Here is a 23,312-nt window from a genome sequence, read left to right on the forward strand (position 1 = left end):
ACCCAAAATTCTCATGTCTTAGAAATAATATAAAAGACACACATATAATAATATTATTGTGTAATTAAAATCTAAAGTATTTAAATGTATAAACATAGAAACTTAAAAACTATAGTCTAGACACACAGTGTAGTTATATGCCGAATGCCAGTTGTCTCTGAGGAATTCTAGTAGAATGGTCAGCAGGCTTGGCACAAAGATATGCAAAACTCCACAGAGATAAGACACACATGATAAAACCTCGCTTTATTCCATGACACTTGCTTGCCGTGTGCTCCCACTACCTTCTCCTTTCATTCCACATTTTAAAAACTTGGAGGAAGAAAAGGGAAGGGGAATATGGTGTAATTATAATCCAAAAATAAATTAAGTATTTTCATAAAAGAAAGGTATTTGGCACAGATGTCAAAGAGTAAAAAAAAAAAAAAAATCTGATTATCAAAGATGATTAGATAGAGACACAGATGAGAAAGAGCAACAACTGTCTCTTCCTTTTGGCTTCAGTAAGAAAATGATACCAAACAAAACCATGGCCTGGTATGCTCGAGTAAACCTGTAACCCTAGCATTCAAGAGGCTGGGGCCGAAGGACTGAGGACCCAAGGCATTACCTCACCAACACCAAAAAAAAAGGATATAAAATAAAATATAACCATGTAAGTATTATGTGCCAAATATGTCCAGAATATTAGAAAGTTACATTTTTTTATGTCTTATTCTCTACAAGTACCATTTAAGCAATGAGCAACCATGGCCAGAATACACAATGACTGCCTGGAGAAAATTAAAAGACATGTTTTTTGTTTGTTTGTTGTTGTTGTTTTTTTTTTTTTTAAATTACTACAAACGCTATAAAGGACAAGTTAACTGCATGAACTGATGGAGAGTGAGACAGTTAATATTATCAACTAGACAGGATTTAGAGTCAATTAGAAGACAAACCTCTGGCACATCTGTGAACCAAGTTTCTATACTGGGTCAGCTGAGTTAAGAAGCCCCATCCTATCTGGGAGTAGCACCATTCCACGAGCTGAGATTACACTGACATTATTCCATACTGAGGAAAAACAAAAACAAAGCAGGGCATGGAGGCAGTACATGCCTTTAATTTTAGCACTCGAGAGGCAGAGCTTGAGGCAGGTAGAGTTCTGTGAGGAGGAGGCAGGACTGGTCTATACAGAGAGAGTTCTGAGCTAGAAAGAGCTTTCCTGTATCAGTCTGTCTCAATAAACAGAAAAAGGAGAAGAGGGAGGAAGAGGAGGTGGAAAGAAAGCAAAAAGCAGCTGGAATGCTAACACTATCTAGATGACCAGGAGCCTCATGATTCTGTTGCCAAGCCTATAATTGCACTATACTGTATGTATCCCTTTCACATTTTATTTCTAAAAAACAAGGTGGACAGCTCCTAAAGAACATCATTCAAGATTGTCCTCTCACCTGCACATTTGTGCTGGCATGCACACCTCACATATGTGCAACCACACCATGCAAACAAACATACTCACACACTTAAGAAGACATAAATTGTGGAGTTCTGAACAGTCCCCCACATCATACAGTACAAACTTACTAACAGTGTCCTAAGAATATTTTCCTCAATATCTACTACATCAAACTATGTAAACACTCACAGCATTTTCACTCTTTTCAAGTTTTGGCAAAGGCGAAGAGAGAGCACAACAGACAAACACAAAGGGAGAGAACAAAGAAAAGTAATTTTGCACTTGATGTGAGACAAAAGGACAAGCAGCCATAAGAAAGTATAGTTTTAAACTCCTTCAAAAAAATTTAAACAAGCTAAGCTTTCAAAAAAGTCTAGAATGGAAATAGTTTTTCATGTTAAGAGTTTTTTTATACAAATTATAGATGAGAAGTATCCTTTCAAGTGGCAGAATCAGCTCCACTGATTGTTAAAAGCTTTCAATTTGCAAAAAACCTGTCCAATTGTAACACAGTCACTAAACTGTATAAATTCTAATGCTGAACTAGAGATGAAAATTATTTAAAAGTCTGTCACTTAGGTGCTGTGTGTGTTGGGGTAAGCAGGAAATATGCATATGCAATTATCTTAATACAAGAATTTTACTGGAACCAGAAAAACCTAATGCAGCAAATTATAAGACAATTGTATAACACAATATTATTAATGTTTTTAAAATTCCTTACAGAAAAACTTCCAAATGTGAAGACCTGTCCATCCATTAAAAGGACTGCCGTGTGGTTGCTGCCGGCAGTGACTTGTGTGCTAGGGCCTGGCAAGGCTTGAACAAGAGTGGGGCATCCCCTAGGTTTAAGAAAAAAATAAGTCAATTTCTTACAAGAGTCAACTGAAACATAAAGCAATGAATAAACAGTAAAATAAGGAATTGGAAAGGTCAAGGCACTATGAGCAACATTCAGCAATCACTTGTTTAGGTGTCATACTCCTGTCTCCATGCTAGACAATGAGAGCAACAAAAGATTCCTGACATTTACTACCCTAATGGTAAATACATGATTTTAACTTTTCAGAAATACTGGTCCTAACTTCAACAGGAGAAATGTGCTAAGCCTGAACAGTGGGTGACATATGGTTCCTCAATAGGAATGATTCAGGAACTAGATGAAATAATTTTATAATCTTCTGTTCTAGTTTTTACTGCACAAGCATAATCTTGATACTTAAGAACTCAGAACATGCACACTGAGCAGCCTTACAGCAGCAGCTATCAGGATTTAGGGCACAGCTAAGGCTGAGTCCTACTCCATTCATGGCAAGAGACAGGATATGAAGTTAGTCACTGTGTTTCAGTATTTTTCCTCTACAATACAGAAAACAAAAAAAAAAAAAAAACAAAACAGAACAACAAAAGCAAAGCCCTGTGTCTATCCTGTGTGGTTCCTTGAAGCAGTCAAGAAGTGTCTGGGTCCACGCCCGGCACGCAGTGAACACACAAGGCTACGTGTTGGGATAATGACTCCCTAGTACCCTTGCCTACTTTTCTAAACTATGCTATTGACTATTTTTAGCATTCACCATCTGTAACTGGGAAATATCTACTACGGGAGCAAAACACACATAATAACAAGCTTTGTGTTTGAGAGCAAATTATAAATTGAATTTCGTTAATTATGTACAATTTATCCACTTAAATTAGAGTGCAACTAAAAATGACTTGGAAAGGAGCAAAGCTGCCAACTAGAAACACAAGAAATTAGAGTAAGTTATGAAAAAATATGAACCAGGAACAATGTGGTGTGAAAAAACGGGTATACTTGACAGCCAGACAAGGGAAAGAATAGACATATAGTTTTAATTTTTCAGATATACAGGTGTTACTTTTGTTTATCAGGAGAAATCTACTAACGTGTGAACTGAATGGCATGTGATATGTTAACAAAACTTCAATCCAGGAAGTAGATGTAGTAACTGATTGCAAAAGTCTTCAGCTTTGGGAAATGGTTACATATGGGGAAAGTAAATAACAAAGTAGATGGTAGAAATAGTCACTTACTCTAAAGAAAAAGAATGTGTTTGTGCAGCTTATTAGAGGGAAGAAAGAGGTTTTGCCATTTTGGGCATAAAGAGAGGCAGAAAAAAGTCTTCGGCAATGAGAGTGAGAATTTGAAGATGGAGAAATATGGTGCATGCCAATGCTTTAGGAAGCCAGGGAGGCACAGAAATCGGTAGGGGCAAGCAAAGCACTGTAGCAGACATGGAGTACTCCATGCAGCTAGAGAAGGGGCAAAGCCCCTCCAAGCATACCAGTGAGGAAGAAGACAAGGAGAACCAACAGCTAAAAACAAAAATGCAGTTGAAAAACAGGTGTATTCATTTAAGATAACAAATCCGAGGAAGTTTGAAGCAATTAATATAGATAAGCAGACTTAAAGAGGTCAGAAAGGAGACAGGACACAGAACTGCACAGATTCTAAAGACATGCCTAGGCAGAAGGCTCCAGGAAGGATGACGCTCATCTCTCTCAATGCACTGTAAGGAAACCAGTGGGGGAATAACATGAGAGTAGGGTTATAAGGTTAGCAGGCAGAAGAATTTCCTCCCTTATTTTATTTTAGTTGTAATGTTTATGCAGATTATGTTTTGAGGGAAGGAACTGGTAAACTGAACAATTCAAAGTTAGGTAACTCGCTCAGCAGGTGGTGATGGGAACAGATAAATACCTGGATGAGGACTGAAAGAACTGCTTTTTGAGACAGAGAAATAGGATTTCTAAGAAGACCATCACTGAGCTTTAGGAGACCCGAAAAACCGTTTAGCTTGTTAATGAGCTTTTGATTTACCTGTAATACATCACGGAAATTTTATTCTAATTTTTCCTGACAAGAATGCCTATCATCAAATTCTCAAAATATCTTAAAATGGTTTTGAAAAAAAAAAAAACCATATCAACAAAGCCATGCAAAAGCAGAATTATGTTCACTGCAGAGACATGAGCTGAATCTAAAATGACGTCTACCTATATGGATATGATGATTTAATTCTTTACAGGTCCTTAAACACAGCTATGAAAAGAAAGGCAGATTGATACATTTCTGCAGCATACTGGTAAGAGTAGAAAGATGAAATAATCTCTAAATTAAGTAAGAAATAAAATGAAAAGGGAAAAAAGTCTAAGAGTAAAAGGCTTTGGGAAATAACAGCACTGATAAACTCACAGTCTTGTATGCACGTGTGCACACATGCTCATACACGCAAAAGTTCGTCTGTGTGTGTGTGTATATATATTTCACCACTTTATGAGTATCAAGATAAAAATACTATATAGTATCATTCACACTATACTGAAGTTACTTATCACAATAAAACAGTATTATAAAACACTGTGAGCTACACTAAATTTTCAATGAATAAAAAAGTTACTCTGCATAGGCAGGCAATAAAAAAAAAGTGAAACAAAAAGGCCATGCCTCTAAATAGATAGATAAATAGATGAATGGATGGCTGATGAATAAATAAATAAGGCAGGTTTTTTTTTTTCTCACTTTGTTTTCAACTAGAGAATGCAGTAATATTAATGAGAAGAACAGCGAAAAGGTAAGTGATTCCTAGTTCTGAGGACAGTGAGTTCAGACAAGTGAAAAATTGCCACTTGAGAGGTATGTACTGTGAGTTAATGTCATCATGAGCACATCTAGAGCAAGTCAAACAGGAACCGAAGGGAGTGTTCCTAGAAGTGTTACAGTTTACAGAGCGCTTACACGTAAAGCGCTATCACTGACTACGGAAATGAATGTATTTTGGCAATCTGAAGATTTTACAAGATGTCTGCAAAGATTAATTGCAGGTCTCTGACTTCTTTGAACTTTTTTTTATGACACTCATGAATTCATTTATTAAACTATTTGAAAAGCAGGAGAGGAACAAAAATAAAAATTATACCTGAGTATGTGTATGTGTGCATTCCATGCACTTACATACATTACATAGATTCTGCAACATTAGATCTAAAAACTATAGGTCAGAGAGATTATAATCACACCACTTGTAGGAGGTGCTGAAGCCAGGATGGGGACCTTGTCTATGTATGTCCAGACACTATCATCAACAGTGTGTCTAGGGGTAAAGACAAGAAGGGAAAGATAAAACTCAGAAACAGTATCATGATCAAGCACCGGAACCACACTCTCCCCCAAGGTCTGGCTTTCACTTTACAGAGGATGGTAAATTAGTTTGGAACTCAGAAACTTAGGAGCACAAAAAACAAAACAAAAACAAATTTTAAATTTTAAAATGTTAATAGACCCATTTCAGAAATTAATGAATAAAAGGCTTATTTTCAAAAATGCCCTAGAGTCGGATTAATATAGTAGAAAACAACTGAGACAGTAGGGTCAGGTTTGACTCTAGTAGGGGCTATTCTTTACAATAGAGAAATGATCAAAAGACATCAACGGTAATGTTTATTTTTATTGAACACATGTTGCACGCTAGGCTTGCAAGATAAGTACATAACCCACATCATCTCTGGATTCTAACGGACTCATCTGAGGGAGTTATAATTAAGCCCACTTAATAAAGGAAAATTTTAAACATCAGGCTATGAAACTTGACTTAGATCCACTACGAAGTGTTAAAAAAATAAAAAAATAATGAAAATAAAAAATAAAGTCCCAGCCCAGACACTGAGCAAAGTCATTATGACAGAATGATACAATGAAGAGAATATCAATAATATTGCCTTCATATCTTATCATTATATATATTATAATAGTCTACTTACATTAGTCAACATATTTTAATGTGCTCCTAATAATGTGCAGTTACCAGAAACATCAAAAAATACATCAAACCATATACCTTAATTTAGCCAAATATCAATACATACTATGTTTCTGTGGTAATCAGTATGTGTGCTATAGAGGCTTTGTTTATTGTGGGATTATTTCTCCTAGTAAGTGATGCATTCCCTTCCAAATTAATTAGTATCTCTTACAAGTAGCTCTGGGTCAAAAGAAGACTGTTTAATATAGAAGTGATCTGGATGACTTTCTAATCCACTAGGATATCATGTAGGAAAGACTATACTGTATCATCACTTTAATTCTGCCAACATCATATGTTTAAGTGTTACAGATCTGAGTGGAAAGGTATCCTGGCAGTTGAGATCCAAGAAATACCAAAAAGTCATGTCACACAACAAACCTCACACAAGAGATCTACTAGAAAAAATACAGGAAGGCGGTTGCCTCTGCTAGAGAGAAAAGCAGTAGAACCAAGTGGGAGGCAGGCTGTACTGGGTTTGTTAGGGATGGAGTTTTCCAGGGTGGAAATTTCCAGAGTGGGTATTGGTGGGATTTCAAGTCCTGAGCTTCAGGCAAGCTCAAGGACTGGTGGTATTCCAAGCTCCAAAATTGAGCTCAGGCCTTTTACCCTACAAGATGTACTGACTCTTTCAGTTACACATTAAAATAAAAGCATAAGTAAAACTTTCATGCTAGAAAAGAACAGTTTTGAGAAATTAAATTCTCATGGGGCTGGAGACAGCTCAGCAGCCAGGATCACTCGCTGCTCTTGCAGAGAACCTGGATTTTGTTCCTAGCATATACACAGTGGCTTACAACCAGATATAACTCCAGTTCTAGGGGATCTGACTCCCTCCCTTTTCCTCTGGGGCACCAGACAAAGCACCCATGCACAAAATAAATTAATAAATAAAAATTTAAATATTAAAAAATAGTCTTATTGGAGCGTAAGTTTTAAAAATTTCTAATTGTTTCAACATCAATATTTCCTGCTTTGATTTTGTTACCTCAGGAACTCACTAAAAATTAATGGATGGTGCTGACTAGAATCAGGAAAACAGACAGGACTTTTGGGTAGTCTCTTCATCTTAGAAGCTGATATAAACAATCTTTCTTTCAGCAAACTTTAATCTCACCAATGTACGGCAGGGATTTCATTTTATGCTGCTTGCTTTTCACATTGCACAAAAGTTAAAATAAGCAGAGGGCTTATTTTAGTCTAGTTATGATTATCACTATTTCTTTTTCTAATATGTTGTTTGACAGGCATTTATTTGAAGAAGGATATTCAAGCACCAAGTCTGACTTTTCAAAGTGCTTGTCCTTACTAGACACGACTACCACGTCTAGCTGCAAAACCTTTCTGTCATAAGACTCTAACATCATCACCAGTTAAATACAAGCAACAGCCATGGTAACCTTTATAGTAAAATTTCCTGTGCCACAAGTCTTCAGCGAGAAACAGAATAAAGTGTTGACTTATTTTCAACATACCGTATTGAATCACTGGTCCCTGTTACATACATGGCAGAGCAGTGTGGTGAGTTAATACAATGAAAACTATGGGGTTTATTTAATATCTAGAAGATAAAGAAAATGTCTTTTTTTTCCCCCCACGGGACATCCCTTTGATTCTGTCAGTGTCTCAACTGTAGACTCTGAGTACACAGGGAGAGTGAAAAGCGGGTTCTTAAACAAACACTCTGAGTTATGTTTGACTTAAAGCTTCCTCTACAGATCTGATGGACAAGTCTTCTCTCTGTAGCATTAAACAACTTTAATTTTCTTCAAGAGCATAGAACTGACTTACAGTCTCAAACCCTTTCTCCAAATCCATGAAGCTATTTGTCTCCTGAAATCTTCCAGCATGGAGTGTGGTAAAGGCATAAACGTGAGACCATTTGTACCGAAAGCAGGACTCTCAGAAGGCTTTCCCTGGCTTGAAAACACTTTGCTGCTCTGGCTAACACACTCTCAAACTATATGAGAATCTCCACTCTTCTTTCTAAAACCTCTCTCTTTCCTAAGGATCAGATCTGCAAGATACCTGAATGTTCTCTTTATGTGTCTGGTTTTTGCCTGTTTCATCTTTCTGTTTTCCACTAAAAAAATAAAAATAAAAATAAAATCATCTGCATATCCAATCCTGCCTGCCTTACCTACTACTTCAAATTAAAAGAGACAGATATCCAAAAGTTTATCTGACTATATTCAGATATGTACTGGCCACTGGAACAAAATCCATAGTAAAAGAAACTTAAGATAAATTATTTTTTTTTTTACTTTTATAACATTATTCATAAGGAACTGGTGTGCAATTTACAGTACAGGAAAGCTATTTCTCAGCTATTTCTAATTTGCTATTCTTAATAGTTTCCAAATGATATTTATGATAACATCTCGAATTGTGCAAGCATGCATAAATCCAACCAACCAGCTACAAGAACAGTATAGCATCCTGGTTCATGTGGTCACATCCTGACGCAACATACCCAAGAAAAGTAGTCTTTAGCTATGGTTGTCGTATCAATCCAAAGTCTATTGCCAACTCCAGTAGGAAAGAATAAATATTATTAAGGGACTATTAGTCACGTCTAATAACTGGGCCTTTGCTACTAATGGTAAGTTAAAATAGCTATTAGAGATACCAAGAGGTTTCATTAAAAAAAATATTTGAAAGCTACAATGCCATTATGTAAATATTAAAACTACCAAAGCCAGAACCACCTTCTCTTTCTCCACCCCCACCAACTCCTTTAGTAATGAGAGTAAAACCACTGCCTTCTAAATGCCCAACAACTGTGCTACTAAGCTACACTCCCAGTCACATTCTTTTTTTTTTTTTTTGTAAATATAATTTGGTATGTTCATTACCTTTACTATTGCCATGCATAGCTTGGGATAAAAGAGTAATTGAAATGCAAAAAATGCTAATCAATTATTCTCATTAAACTACAAATTCAACTACCTCATTTAAGCCTTACTGAACCACACAATAAAGAACCACCACTAATTCTTGGGCTATATTTTAAAAAACACTTGTACATTATTTCAATATACATGCACATAGATACGCACATACACAAAGAGAGAGAGAGAGAGAGAGAGATGAAAAAGGTAGAAAGGAAAGAAAGGAAGGGAGGTTGGAAAAAAAAACATACTATATCAAAATGAAATTGGTCAGTACCTGGAATTAACATCCCCATGTCCCAGCTGGCCATGCTGCCCATATCCAAATGTATAGACGTCTCCATTTTCCATCAAAACCACTGAAACCAACAGTTTTATATATTTATTATATGCATTGTATATTTATATTATAGCAATACTGAAAGCTGTGTAATTTTCACTGTTAAATCTGTAGTATTTAAAAATAGGTAATAAAAAGATTTGGATGGGATGAGTTATGGGAGGGCAAATAAAGCAAGGAATATAGGGAGGAAAAACAAATATTAACAGGCCTTGAAAAAGCTATATGCAGCTGGGAGGAGAATACCTCTAATCCCAGCACTTGGGAGGCAAAGGCAGGTAGATCTCTGTGAGACTGATGTCAGCCTGGTGTACAAAGCAAGTCCTGGACAGCCAGGACTCACAGAGAAACCCTATCTCAAAAAACTAAAAAGAAAAAGAAAAAAAAAAAAAAAGCCATGTGGAAACCCACTAAACAGAGGCTCCCTAAAACATACACACATAAAAAGTTTAAATTGTTCACCCTTATAGGTGGGGGTACAATATCACAACTACACAACACACGCTGGCAAAATAATGATGATGTTCACTGTTGTCCCATAAAGCCATTTAAATATTACAAGCTATTGTAAATGCTATTAGTTCATCTCTAGAACTTGATGGTAAGACCCTACTGCTGAACACACTGTACATACTAGAATCATTAAAAAAAAAAAAAAAAAAGGGAAAAAAAATCAAACAGGAATTGACATGGAAGTTTCATCTCTGCTGGCCAGCTTTCACAGTGCTATATGCACACTACCCAAAAGAGAAAGTAATCTAACTCTTATCCAGTGTAGAACACTGTGAACTACAATGACTGTCTTGGCAAGGTGTTTCCACTGGTGCAGTAGTGGTATGAATGTCTTTGTTGTAACCAAAATTCTGACTGGATTTGAGAACTACTCCATGAAACAGAAACCATACCTGGCACCCTTAACAGGGCCAACCTGTGGCTAGGTCACAGGCCACAGAGGAAATCCTACTATTATTATTTTATTTAATAAAACAAATGATAATGATTTATGGCTAAATGCATGGATTAGGGCATCTCTCAACTCCTGTTAGAGAAGCTTCTTTATGCAGTAGATGGAAGTTACCAAACAGACCCACAACTGGTCTACCTACAGAGAATAAAAGACTTCTGAGTGCTCCGCCATAGACAGGACAGCAATATCACATACTTTCCCCCAAAAGCTCGTGAATCGTGATGGAAGAGTGGATGGAAAGATTTTAAAAGCCAGAAGTGATGAATGACTACAAGAATATAGCACTTTGATGTTCAGTGATTGTGACAGTATGACCAAGACCCACACAAGGCCAAGCCAAACAAAAACCCAGCATGACACAGGAAACGTGGTCATGAACTCCCACCACAAGCTGTTGAGTTATTACATTTGAGAGCTGCTGGGAGAGGGAGAGAAGTTTTATTTAAGGGTGGGAACCCTAACTTCAGGGCAGGTCCAACACCTAAGAGTCTCTGAGAAATACAAATTGGACTTAATAGGTTGAGTGGGGCTGGGTGGGTGGGTAGGGAGGTAGGGTGGATCTGGGAAGAGTTAGGGGGGGTGATAAAATACACTGTGTAAAATTATCAAAGAATAAAATTTTAATTAAAAAAATGGGTAAGCAAGAAGTGGCAGTGCACACCCTGAATGCCAATCCTTGAGAAGCACAAGCAGGTGGTTCTCTTTGAGACTTAAGCCAATCTCATCTAAACAGTGAATTCTAGGACAGTCAGGGGTACATAGTGATATCTTATCTTAAAAAATAATAAATAAAAGAAATAAGTAATAGAGGCTTGTATAATTCTACATTTAATGAAAAATTATAAAACTTTAGTTCTGAAGAGTATTTTATAGAACATAAAATGCATGCTTCTTATAATGTACTTTCAAACTCTTACAAATGCCACTAAATAACATTACCTTTTAGTGATACATGTTGGTTTACCTTAGTAATAGGTAAGCACACATAAAATACTGTTCTCTAACATCTAGGACATTTGGAAGCAAGCAGGTAGGGTGGAGGTCTACCTCAACAAAACAATAAAATCTAAGGTTTGCCAATGTCATATCAAGTAAGAAAACACACTGATGTAACATTTAATTCTTACAAAAGTTAAATAGTGTAACTTACACTATTTAAATGGAAGTCAATAATTTACTAAGAATCTAATTATTTTATTCATTTTATTATTTTGATGTTATATATTTTAACTCAACATTAACAAAACATTATTACTTCTAACAACCACAGGGTCTTCTTACTTATTCCGTTTAACATTTTTCTCTTTATTAATAATGTGGACAATATAATTGAAAGGCATTTCAGAAATTATTTCATCTCCAGTAATATCTTGAACAGAATTAGAAAATAAGTTTGCCAGCAGACAACCCAGAAGTTAGAGTTCTTGATAAGCAGAATACTTTGTCATCACGCTACACTTCTTAAAGAGATTCTCCAATGAAGAAAACCCATGGACTGGAGATACTGTGCCTGACATGCAGGTAACAGGCACTGTTTAACAATTCTAAGCAAGTTATACACAATGTAAAAATGAAGTTGTACCCTAACGTTCCAGCTGCTACCTGAGTGGTGAAATCCACAGCCAACTTGTACTGCTCGGAGCTCACAGTCAAACCTCACAGATCCTGGAGGATAAGTTGTGATTTTGCTTGCATCTTTTTCTCCTCTATCTCCACTTCCATCTGAAAATGTTACAATTCATAATTATACCATTATTTATATTCATAACAAATTTTTAAATCAGTATACTATGGAAGAAAAAAGAGAAAAAGGTTAAAAGGAATAAGCGAGAAGGCCTTGTGGTTGTTAGAAGTGATAGATCAAGAAGCTACCTGCAAAGAAGCCATTCTGAATAGATACAGTGTATGTATCCTTCTTTTTTAAGACTACTAAAATAAAAAATAAAAAGTAAAAAATGAAAGTGGTATCTGGTTGTAGATAAAACCAAATAAGCTAATTAGCTGTGTAATAAAAATAAACAATTACATTTAATGTAAAATTTAAATCTGATATGAGAAAATTTAGTTTTCACAAAAAATAATTACATGCAAAGTCATTTAACAATTTTATTTAGTGATACTGTTAGTAATTGCTATTAAAAAAAAATTCTAGGAGACTCACAGCTCTCAGAGCCTTTCTGCCCACTAGGATGGCAGCTAAACTTAAAAAATAATTATAAAGACCAAAGATCTTTCTTATTTTATGACACTGTAGTTCAACGGATTGTTCTTCATCTCTCCCCTCGTACATCTCTTCCCTCTCAGCATTCTTGTTTGTGGCCTACTTCCTGGTGCACCTGCTACACCTTACCAAATATTCTTTCTGCTTTTGTTCCATCTTTCTATCTTTATTATTTTTATAATTTTCACTTCTCTTTAGGCTTCTTTCAGCCACTGTTTTCCATATTTGATTTAGAAATATACGACATTCTAACCATAGCATCCACATAATATTAAAACCTGAATTTGGAAATGTGTGAATAAGACAGAAAGACTGCTTTTTAAAATAAAAACTATACATTACATACTAAAATATGACCTTTATGTTATCGATATTCAAATTTCCTTCACACGGTGTGAATGAAAATCTGGAAGGAATTTCAGCAGGTCAACTGGCCTAAAATACTCCATTGTGTCACAGAAACACTAAACCAGTGTAATAACATTTAGATACATATGTGAATCTATAGACATATTTTAAATTCTGTATTTTACTACCATTTAAAAATATTAAATACAAAAACACTGAAATATTTAACTTTCATTTCATTCACTCTGATTTACTTTCATTAATATTTAACACAAACTTGACCTAAAGTATGACTTCTGTTCCATAAGTAAGTGGCCTTCATCTTAAAAACTTTGAACACTTTCTAACACTAAGACAGTAAAACCTCACTAATTCGGAATAGCATAAAATGGGTAGGTCCATGTGACTTACTAAAGTATTAATTACAGAATATTCAGTTCTGTTATCTTCAAGCATCATAGATTACAGATTAAAGGCTACAACAAACAAAATGTGTTCACCTACATTAGACTTCAAAATAGGCCAACATTACATTAAAATGTACCATAAACATGAAAGTCCTTTAACATACAAGAATTAACAGCTGGACCCAGAGGTTGAAGGCACGTTGAAAGAATCCTTCATTTCTTGAGCCCTTGGTTTGAAAAGCTAGTGATTTTAGACAGGTTTCCCCTTAAAAGTCTGACCCTGAAAATTCAGAGGAAGAAATTACTTTGAAATTTTTATTCAAAAATATTGCAAATACTACACCTGAATTAGTGAGAGGTTTTACTATAACAGGATAAGAAATACTACCCTTTTGCCAGATTTTCTAATGTGGGTTTGTCTGTTTAAGTCAAAGAAAAACAAATTTTAAAAAAGTTCAAACATTTCATTTCAGCCAAGATGAAATATATCCTTTGGTCAAAGGCTTTCTCTCATCTTGGAAGATACTGGAATGTATACAAGGTCTCATACAAAAAGGAATACATGTTTTCCAAGGGTTACTTAAATCAAACACTAGATGAAAAGAAACTTTTAAAAAGTCTCATAACTGGTAAAATATATAATTATTAAAAGCAAGTGTGATTTAAAATCCAAGTAGTTATTTCACATGATTTTTAACAGACTTAATAAGACATTTTAAATATTATTGTACTTTATATGAATGTATTTCATCTACTTAGAAACTTTTACCTTGACTTTAACAACTTTTCTCTTCCCATGAGTTGGAGGCTAACACAGATACAAATCCACAAAAGACATATAGCATCAGAGAAGAGAAAAATTAAAGGCCTAATAATTTACTAAATAAAACTGATAAAAATAAAAGAATGATAAACTTTATTTGGTATCAAAATTCTACTAGGAACATTTTGTTAAGAGTTTATGTAAATACCCTATATGTAAAACCATACCTGAATTACAGATTGTGAAAGTATTAGTAAAAAAGAAAGGTAAGTCACTTGCAGACTTCTTAAAGACACATACATATATATCCGGGTCTTCATTTTTTTATCTATTTTTTTATTAGTTACAGTTTATTAACTTTCTATCTCAGCTGTAGCTCGCTCCCTCATTCCCTCCCAATTCCATCCTCCCTCCCTCATCTCCTCCCTGCTCCTTTCCAAGTCCACAGATAGGGGAGGTCCTTCTCCCCTTCCATCTGACCCTAGCTTTCTGACTCAGCTTTCAGTTTTCTTCAGGACTGGCTCCAATGTCCTCCTCTGTGGACTCCCTCAGGGCTGGATGTTCATTAATAATATGACATAATGATAATAATTTTGAATTTTTTAATTTTGGCAAAGAAGTACCTAATAAGCATCCAAAATGCAGTCCAAATCAAGAATCAGCAAGTGAAATTCAACAATGTCAAATATGTTCACACTCATTACTCAGAAAGAACTAATGAGCAGCCAAACGACTTCATTTTGTGTTCCAAAAAATAAGTCTGAATAATCTTACAAGTGCCCTTTTTATACTCAAATTACATATACATATATATCAAATAATCGATGTTCACAGATACCTATCACATGATATTAAAACTATGAAGTCTTTGCAAATATTTAATTAAAATATTACATTTATCTTCTGTGAACATATTTTTGTAGAAGAAAAAAAAGGCTTAGCATCTAAACAACTATAAACTTGAAGTTTAATTTATACTTAAGGCCATGCATTTTTCAGCTAACCTTAGTTATAAAAACCTAAAAATAATCGCATAGCGCAATGAATGCTTTGAGCAAAATCATTAAAATAAAACACCAAAAGCAGTGGCACCTGCAATATCCTAAGTATCTAATTTGTGCTAAACATTGTAACACTTTCAGTCCACAGTGGATAAGTGGTTGCATTAAAATCCCAGCTAGGGGTGCAACAACTAGACATCAGATCTTATATATTAGCTTTCACACTTACAAAACAGCAACAGTAGTGCACACCTCACAAGAGTCTTTGGAGGATTAAGCAAGGTAATATATGGAAAGTATTCATTCACCAATAATAATGTTTATTATTGTTTTCTTTAATCTACATAGCAGTCCAATGACACAAGCATTCTTTTATCATTTTACTGAACTTTAAGGGGTTATAAAACCATTTAGAAGTCATAAATAGAACTGATTTATAATTTGAATATGAAAAAGGCTCATGTGGTTTTTTTCATTATGAAAGCACTAATACCTTAAACATTTAGTAAAAATAAATTAGTTACATATTTAATGAAATTGCAAGTTTTGTACATTCAGGAGAATTCTAAAATAGAAAGCAAAGAGTACTGTTAAGACAGAGGAGGACTTTGCAGCCAGCCCTGAAGATACCTGATAAAACAGGGTCAGATGAAAGGGGAGGAGGTCCTCCCCTATCAGTGGATGTGGAAAGGGGCAGGGAAGAGACCAGGGAGGGAATGTGGGGTTGGGGAGGGAATGAGGGAGCGGGATACAGCTGGGACACAGAGTTAACAAAATGTAACTAAAAAGAAAAATAAAATTAAAAAAAAAAGAGAGCTAAGGCTAGCATTCTTGGAAGATTTGTATGTGCAAAGCTTATATATACATGTAACATTAAATATAATCTTTATAGCAATGTAGGCAGCAAATTATTTGTACTTTAAAAATAAAAACACAGACTCTACAAAAAGCAACGATATGAACAGCTGCATAGTCGGAGTAAATGAGACTTGGGATAAAAATGGAATGCTAGTTAAAGGTTATATTTCCACCATACTCTAATATTCCCAAACAGACATGGTTGGAAACACTCCCAGGGGCTTAGCAGCATGTCTTCAGAATGTCACATCGGTCACTCTAAAGTTGATTCCAAGACTAATTCTTGTGTAATTCAGAGGTTCCTAACTATGCATGACATATCAAAACTCCCCTGACTTTGATAAGTAGCTGGAGTAAATGTTAATCTAGGAATCCTCTTACCAATCTATTTTATGGTCACAAGCTGCTCTATTTTATACAGAATTCTACTCAGTGGCTCGGTCTTGCACAGTGGAGGTTTTGTAATTAAAACTGCCATCCTAGAAGCATCTCTGAGCAACTCCCACTTGGCCAGACGCTCTCTAGGCTTCCATTGCAGGAAGCATTGCTGCTCATAAATCAAGTTTTTAGCCCTTAAAAACCACAGGGCAGAAACTGTTAATTGTCACCCTATACTTGTATCAGCAACATAATTAAAAGTCAGAAGATAACAATTAGTACAGTAAACTCAGTGAATAAATTAAAGGCCAAAGTACCAAGAAGAAAACCCAAAAGTGGAAAAAGGGAAAGTATTAAAATCCAGTTTATTGTATTAAGAGCAGTCAACAGAGAGAAGAGTAAAACTAAGGAACTGGCTAGGTAACATAGTTGAGTTGTGGGTGATAAGTTAATACTTTACACATATAGGACACCAACGCATAACATTCATCTTGAGAGTAAGCAAATGAAACTGTTTCACTCTATACAACCAGGAAAAAATATATAAATGAACAAACCTGGTTCTGTAATATCACATCCTTTTTGAAGAGCCTGTTATAGTTCTACAAAGAATAATCCAATGGCATGCAAAAGTTATAAGACTAGCTTTTTGTTTAAGTTTCTACAGCTATTAAGTCTACAACATGAGAAAAAGTATGATTTAAATCTGAAACACTGGTCTTCATTTAATACTATATTCAAAAACAATTAAAAAGAGTATCTTTTGTTTTCATAAGATACTAATACTTCAATGTACATCATGAAATTGGAATATTTTGTTTTACCTTAGGTAAAGTGTTAGAAGAATCCATCATCATACATTTATGGAGAAAAGATATTAAGAAAATCTATATAAACGTGGAGTACAATACCACAGACTCTAGCAAATAGCAAATACAATTTATATAATTTATTCTAAATACCACTCTAAAGATTTACATATAAATGAATTGTTTGATTAACCAGTAAATAAAGCAAATACAAATCCTATTATAATATTACATTTAAAACACTTATATTTCTACTTTGTATTATATATTTTATTATAATATTACATATTGTAGTATACATATACTAATATATATAAAGTTTAGGCTCCCTGTTTTGTCTAGTTTGTTTTGTTTTTGCTTTGAGTGGCAAAATGAAAAGCTGGGAAGGGTAAGTAATAACAAAGCTGGCACCATTATCAGGTCCCATATGAAAGCCATTTTTAAAAGAGGGGTTAAAGTCTCTTGGCAAAAGAAAAAAAACAAGACATCCACCGTAATTAGACTAACCTGTCTATACAGAATGTATTTTCAATACTTCCAATTGCCTTCAGCTTTACCTTAAGCATTTAAAAAAAAAAAAAACAGCAAAAATAAGTTGGATTAGCCAACGAAGAGTACCTATTTTACATGTTAGAATTCAAGATATAATATACATATAAATTAAAATAGTCTGCATTATAGTCTTTCCTGATTGTTAACTAAACTATAATTAGCTGTTTAAAACAAGCATAAGCATACTTTGGGATTATTAAACTTAGGCCAGAACTCTGCTTGAGAAGTAAATGATGCAGGAGACTCCTAGTCTGCTCTTTGGTTAGAACTCTGACCACTCTTGCAAACTGCAACACATCCATATGTTTGACTCTCTATTTCTACTTGGCCCTCAAGGAGCAAGTATATCTACATTCTTGTATACTGTTGACATTAAAATGGCAGAAAAATGCATTGGCAGTTTTAACATGACTTTACATATTATATTTAATAATTCTGTTAAAGCTAAACCATTATAAAGGATTTAAATGCTACATTGTGATAATCAAAAGCAAATAAAGGATAAAAAGATTAAGAAATGATACTTTTTACCTTTTTAAAGTCAATGAAATAGGAACAAATGAAAAAGACACACTGTGAAACATATTCCTTGTTGCAGTTCACAGCAGCAAGGAGAGAAAGAAGAACCACAGCCACAAAGAGAGGAAGTACTACTTTGAGCATGACCTTTCTCCTCAGGCAATACAACCACAGAAGCAAAGCAGAAGAGTCAGTTTTGTGCATTTTCCCAGAGACAAAATTCAAATGAGTGGAAGAAATTGGGAGAGCATCCCACCTAGGTGGTAAGGAAGACCAAATACCTTTGTGCTTGTCCCGTTTATGCTTTAGCTGAGCTGGATGGGATCTGAGTCTGGCTAGAGCCTGTTCTCGGTGATTCATAAAAATAGGACCAGCAAATACAAGGGGGCCTGAGGAGAAACATTTTGTATGTGCATAGAAAAGCTCACAAAATGAAAACACTATAATGAACAAAAATAATTAAAGCTAAAATGCATAAGAAAATTTATTTTTAATTGTTTTGCACATATTACTTTCCCCAATTCCCCAACCCATTAATTAATACATTACTATCTCAAGGACAGTTCATAAAGTAAAATTCAAATCTTCTGTTCTTCGAAAATCTGGCACTTATCAATAGTCTCAAGTGGATACAGAGGTTCTACTAAAATGATCTTAAAAGTACTTTTCAATGCCATCTATTAAAAATTAGCAAACATACACCGAATGAAAACAGTTTGCTTCCTTCTGAAATAATGAAATACAACAATTTTTAAGTTAACAACAAAGGTATTACAGACATTTCAGATCTAGATCACTGTTCTATTGTTACTGACATTTCTACATAGTGTGAAAGTATTGTAAGAACTAGACATTGAGAAGCAAAACCCAAAAATTGACAACTGAGTATACACATATGTATGTATCTATTTTTAAAGATATATGTGGAAACAAAGGATTGCTTGAATTGATTTTCATATTGACAGTGGAATAGACTATGTAATCAAGCAGCATTTTAGGGTCATTAATATCACTCATTACCTCATTTCTTTCTTAAGCATGATTATAGAAAACAATCATACATATTTTTTGCTTAACTTATTTAATACTTAAGAAAAATATCTATAGTCAAAATAATTTTAATAAAATTTTAAAAGATCACTTTTTCTTGTGAATATTTAGCTTGAAAAATATTTGGGTTATACTTTAAGGATATAAAAACAATAATCTTGCCTTTTAGCAACAAAAATCAAAGTAGCAACAAACATCAAAGTTTAAAAATATTATGAATTTTTAATAAAGCATTTTTCATGGTTCTGGTCTGTCTTCATTTTAATTAATTTTTTAATAATGGAAAAATTAAAACTAGAGTGATTGACAAATAGTTTAAATATTCAGTATATCTTAATAAACATAAAACAAATGAATAAAAGAAAGCATTTTGATTATGTTCCTAGATATAACAAAAGAACAAGCAGCACCAATACGCTTTATAAGGAAGAAAAATATTTTCTGTGATTAATTATAAATAGAAACATGCAAACTTGATTTTAGAAGATAAAAGTATTCTTTCCCTGTAATGCAGTAATTTATATAAATTGAGGCCTATTTCTAAAGGAATGAAAGTACATATTTCAAACATATTTCAAAGTACATATTTCAAAATGTCTTATTTCATTTTGTATCACGATTTAAAGAAATTGGCATAAATTACTCTAAAACACTTTCTACCTATAAAATGAATATTAAAGTAATAACAACTTACTATAACATAGCAAGTTATATTACCCCTTTCTGACTTGGAAGTCTGATGGAGATAATTTTACCTAGAAAAATACAGCTATTAATTCATTAATTAGCTTCTCACTAAATTCAATCTTTTAAAATCTTCTAATGCATCTCAGTCTCTATGCGGTTTCCTAGTAAGGGGAGCAAGGGCAGTCACTGGCATGAAATCAGTTGCCTGCTCTTTGATCACCTCCCCCTGGAGAGGTGGCCTTACTAGACCACAGAGAAAGAGGATCCAGACAGTTCTGATGAGACTTGATAGGGTAGGTCAGAGAGTAGGGGAGGCCCTATTAGTGTACTAGGGGAAGGACATAGCGGGAAGGGGATGGAGAGGGAGGGTGAGACTGGGAGGAGATGAGGGAGAGGGCTACAGTTGGGATACAAAGTGAATGAATTATAATAATAAATAATAATGAAAAAATTAAAAATATGAAAAATAAATAAAATGATTTTTAAGGGGAAAAACATCTTCTAACATATCAACACAGGCAATACATGGGCAATCATGCCTAGAAAAATTAAGCTCCAAAATAGCATTATATTTTATGTGCCGGAGTAGCTTTTCTCAGGTATAGAGTTTGATCATTAATTTATTTACAAAACATTTGTTTATTGCTTAAGTAGCAGATATTAGGTACCATATAATTATATAGACAGAAGACAATTTCAGGAAAATAGAAATGAAAACATCTATATGATGTTAAAATAAATGCAATAAAAGAAGTCTGTGTGTCATTAAAGATAAAAAGTTATATGATCAATTTGGTTGACTCAGAGAGGTTTCAAAACATGGCATAACAAGAGAGAAGAAAAGGAAGACATTACAGTTAAAAGATTTAGAAAAACTTGACAATGTTAAGGAATATTATTCAGTCGTTAAAAACCTATGGAGCCAAACCAGAAAACAGAGCATAGAGTCATAAAAAACTGGCATGATGGTACTCCTCTCTAATTCCAGCACTTGGGAGTGTTCTGGCTCAAAACAAACAATGTTTTGTGCAATCAACCTCTATTCTCCAGGAGTCAGGAATCCCTGAGTTGTTTTCGATCAGTCAGCAAAGATATTATAATTTGGGCTCCATTTGAAGGGAAAACTAGTAAATAAGACAAACCCTGCATCAAGAATCACAGTCTAGTGGGGGTGAAGTTATGCACACGAACGGGGCAGCTAGAAACACACGAAAGAGGCAGCTAGAAAAAGAAATGTTGAAAAGTATGAATTGAGGGGATACTAGAAACACTACATAATAAGCTCTGATAAAACAAATGGATTACTACAAAGGTTCAGTGATGAAAAAAGGGGGCAGGCTGAAAATAGCAATACAAACAGTTACGAGGTTACAGAGAAAACCATGGGAATTAACCAAGAGGACAATGAAGAGCCTTTTGGTTTTAAACACAGAAGTGCTACTAATCAGAACATCACTGTAAAACAACCAGGTTGCATTAAAAGGTGAATATTAGCTTGGCAAGGATAGGAAGAGGGACAAAGAACAGCTGAACAAAGCTTTTGTTACAACTCTGAAAAGAAAAGGTGTTCTGAGCTAAAACTGTAACAATGGAGTTCTCAGGACTAAATAAACTCAAAGCTACTAAGAAACTGAAAAGTCTAAGTGAGTATAACGCTTAATGTTTATTGCAGTAAGAAGACAGTAACTAAAACTAGCTTTAAATAATAAAAAAAAATGGTATCTGACAGTTCCCACTATTTATGCGTATCAAGTGGATTATTTGGGGTCCATTCAGAGGTATGTAAAAAGAATGTTGAACAAATAAAAGCATTAAATAAGACAAGCATTTTAGAAGCTATTAGAGATATTGCCAATATCTTAAAAAAATTATTCTTGGTACTGGGAAGATAGCTCTGTAGGTAAAGTGCTTGCCATGTAAGCCTAAGGATGTGAGTTCAAATTCTCAGCACCCACATTAAAAGGCAGGCACAACAAGAACATCTTTAACCCCCGAAGAGTAAGTAAGGCAGAACAGTAGTACCCAGAGCTCCCTTGCTAGTTAAGCTATTAAGTCAAGTCTAGGTTGAGAGAAAAAACCCTGTCTCAAAAAATGTTTAGGTGGAGAGCAAGTGAGAAAGACATCCCAATATTCACCTTGGACCTCCACAAATGCTTACATGGATACATGCTCCTGCTTACACTCATGTGCACAGACATGTTTAGGAGACTCTGTCTATCTGGTCTATCTGTCTATCTACCCATCTATCTGTTTTAACACAGAAACTGTACTCCTCACTTATCATAAGAAAAATTCCTTAAAATTTTTAAAGAAATTTCAGCTGATGGGTGCTTATTTTAATTCTATCTCATTAATTAAGGCAAAAATCTAAAAACAACCCATACAAGATTATAATTAATTGATAAACTATGGAATCCTCTCAATGGAAGATCATTCAGACATTAAATTCCAACTTATAAAACATTTTTATATAAGAAACTATTCTGTGCTATTTAAATTAACAATGAGACCATAGTGTTCCTTACCCTTTTGCAAAAATTAAGAAAAACTAGTACAAGGAATACTAGTGAAAAACATGACTATTACACAATAGACTTGAAAACATTAATTCCTGTAACACTTTAAAAAAGTACATGAAAATTTAAAATACATACTGTTGGGGTTTGGTCATGCTTGTATTTTGGTGCTAATACTGGCCCTCAAGATCTGGTTACAGTCTGCATCCACCTATCCTTGTTGTATAAACCTGTCTAAGACATTATTCCTGACTGGTCGATTAAAAGGCCTACAACTTGGGCAGGGCAGAATGGGGTAGGCGTGACTAAGGTTCCCAGGCTTTGGGAACAGGAGACTCATGGGAAACAAACAGAGCAGATGAGAAGGGAGGAGGCAGTAGGACACTATGATGGGTTAGCATGGAGAAGGACCCACAGTGGGGGTGGGGGACTTCAAGGATGGTATGGATGAAAAAAACACAAAGATGAAAAATATAAGCAAGTATCTTATGGATGGAAGGTAGCTCAGATAGGAATGGTTAAGGTAGATGGCATTGGGTGGGGCTGGGAGATAGGTGCGGAGGTTATTGAGACAGCATAATTATAATATCTGCCCAGCCCAAGGTGAATAAGGCAGTTATAAATCTAATAGGTATCTGTCTTATTTGATTGTGATAGTGAATTAACTAATAAATACCACTGTAATATTTACAGAACTAATAATAATAACATTATTTGGCCCAACATCTTTTTTATTTACTACAA

At 34.6% G+C, this 23,312-nt stretch overlaps 1 protein-coding gene across 8 annotated transcripts in view; it reads right to left on the minus strand.

Annotated features, from left to right (window-relative positions):
• The window catches only part of Mycbp2 (MYC binding protein 2), a 246,544-nt gene that overhangs the window by 154,076 nt on the left and 69,156 nt on the right, over window positions 1–23,312 (minus strand). For 7 of the 8 annotated variants that reach the window (XM_055609975.1, XM_055609972.1, XM_055609973.1 and 4 more), the window contains exons 18-21: window positions 18,597–18,704; window positions 12,062–12,181; window positions 9,430–9,511; window positions 2,166–2,283 (exon numbers count right to left, since the gene is read on the minus strand). In XM_055609975.1, coding sequence (XP_055465950.1) covers window positions 2,166–2,283; window positions 9,430–9,511; window positions 12,062–12,181; window positions 18,597–18,704 — 428 coding nt within the window. The remainder of the gene's footprint in view (window positions 1–2,165; window positions 2,284–9,429; window positions 9,512–12,061; window positions 12,182–18,596; window positions 18,705–23,312) is intronic. The other variant, XM_055609971.1, reaches the window with a different exon arrangement.

The sequence above is a fragment of the Psammomys obesus genome, unplaced genomic scaffold (assembly GCF_907164565.1).
Source record: "Psammomys obesus unplaced genomic scaffold, mPsaObe1.curated_primary_1811, whole genome shotgun sequence".
Taxonomy (NCBI): Eukaryota; Metazoa; Chordata; class Mammalia; order Rodentia; family Muridae; genus Psammomys; species Psammomys obesus.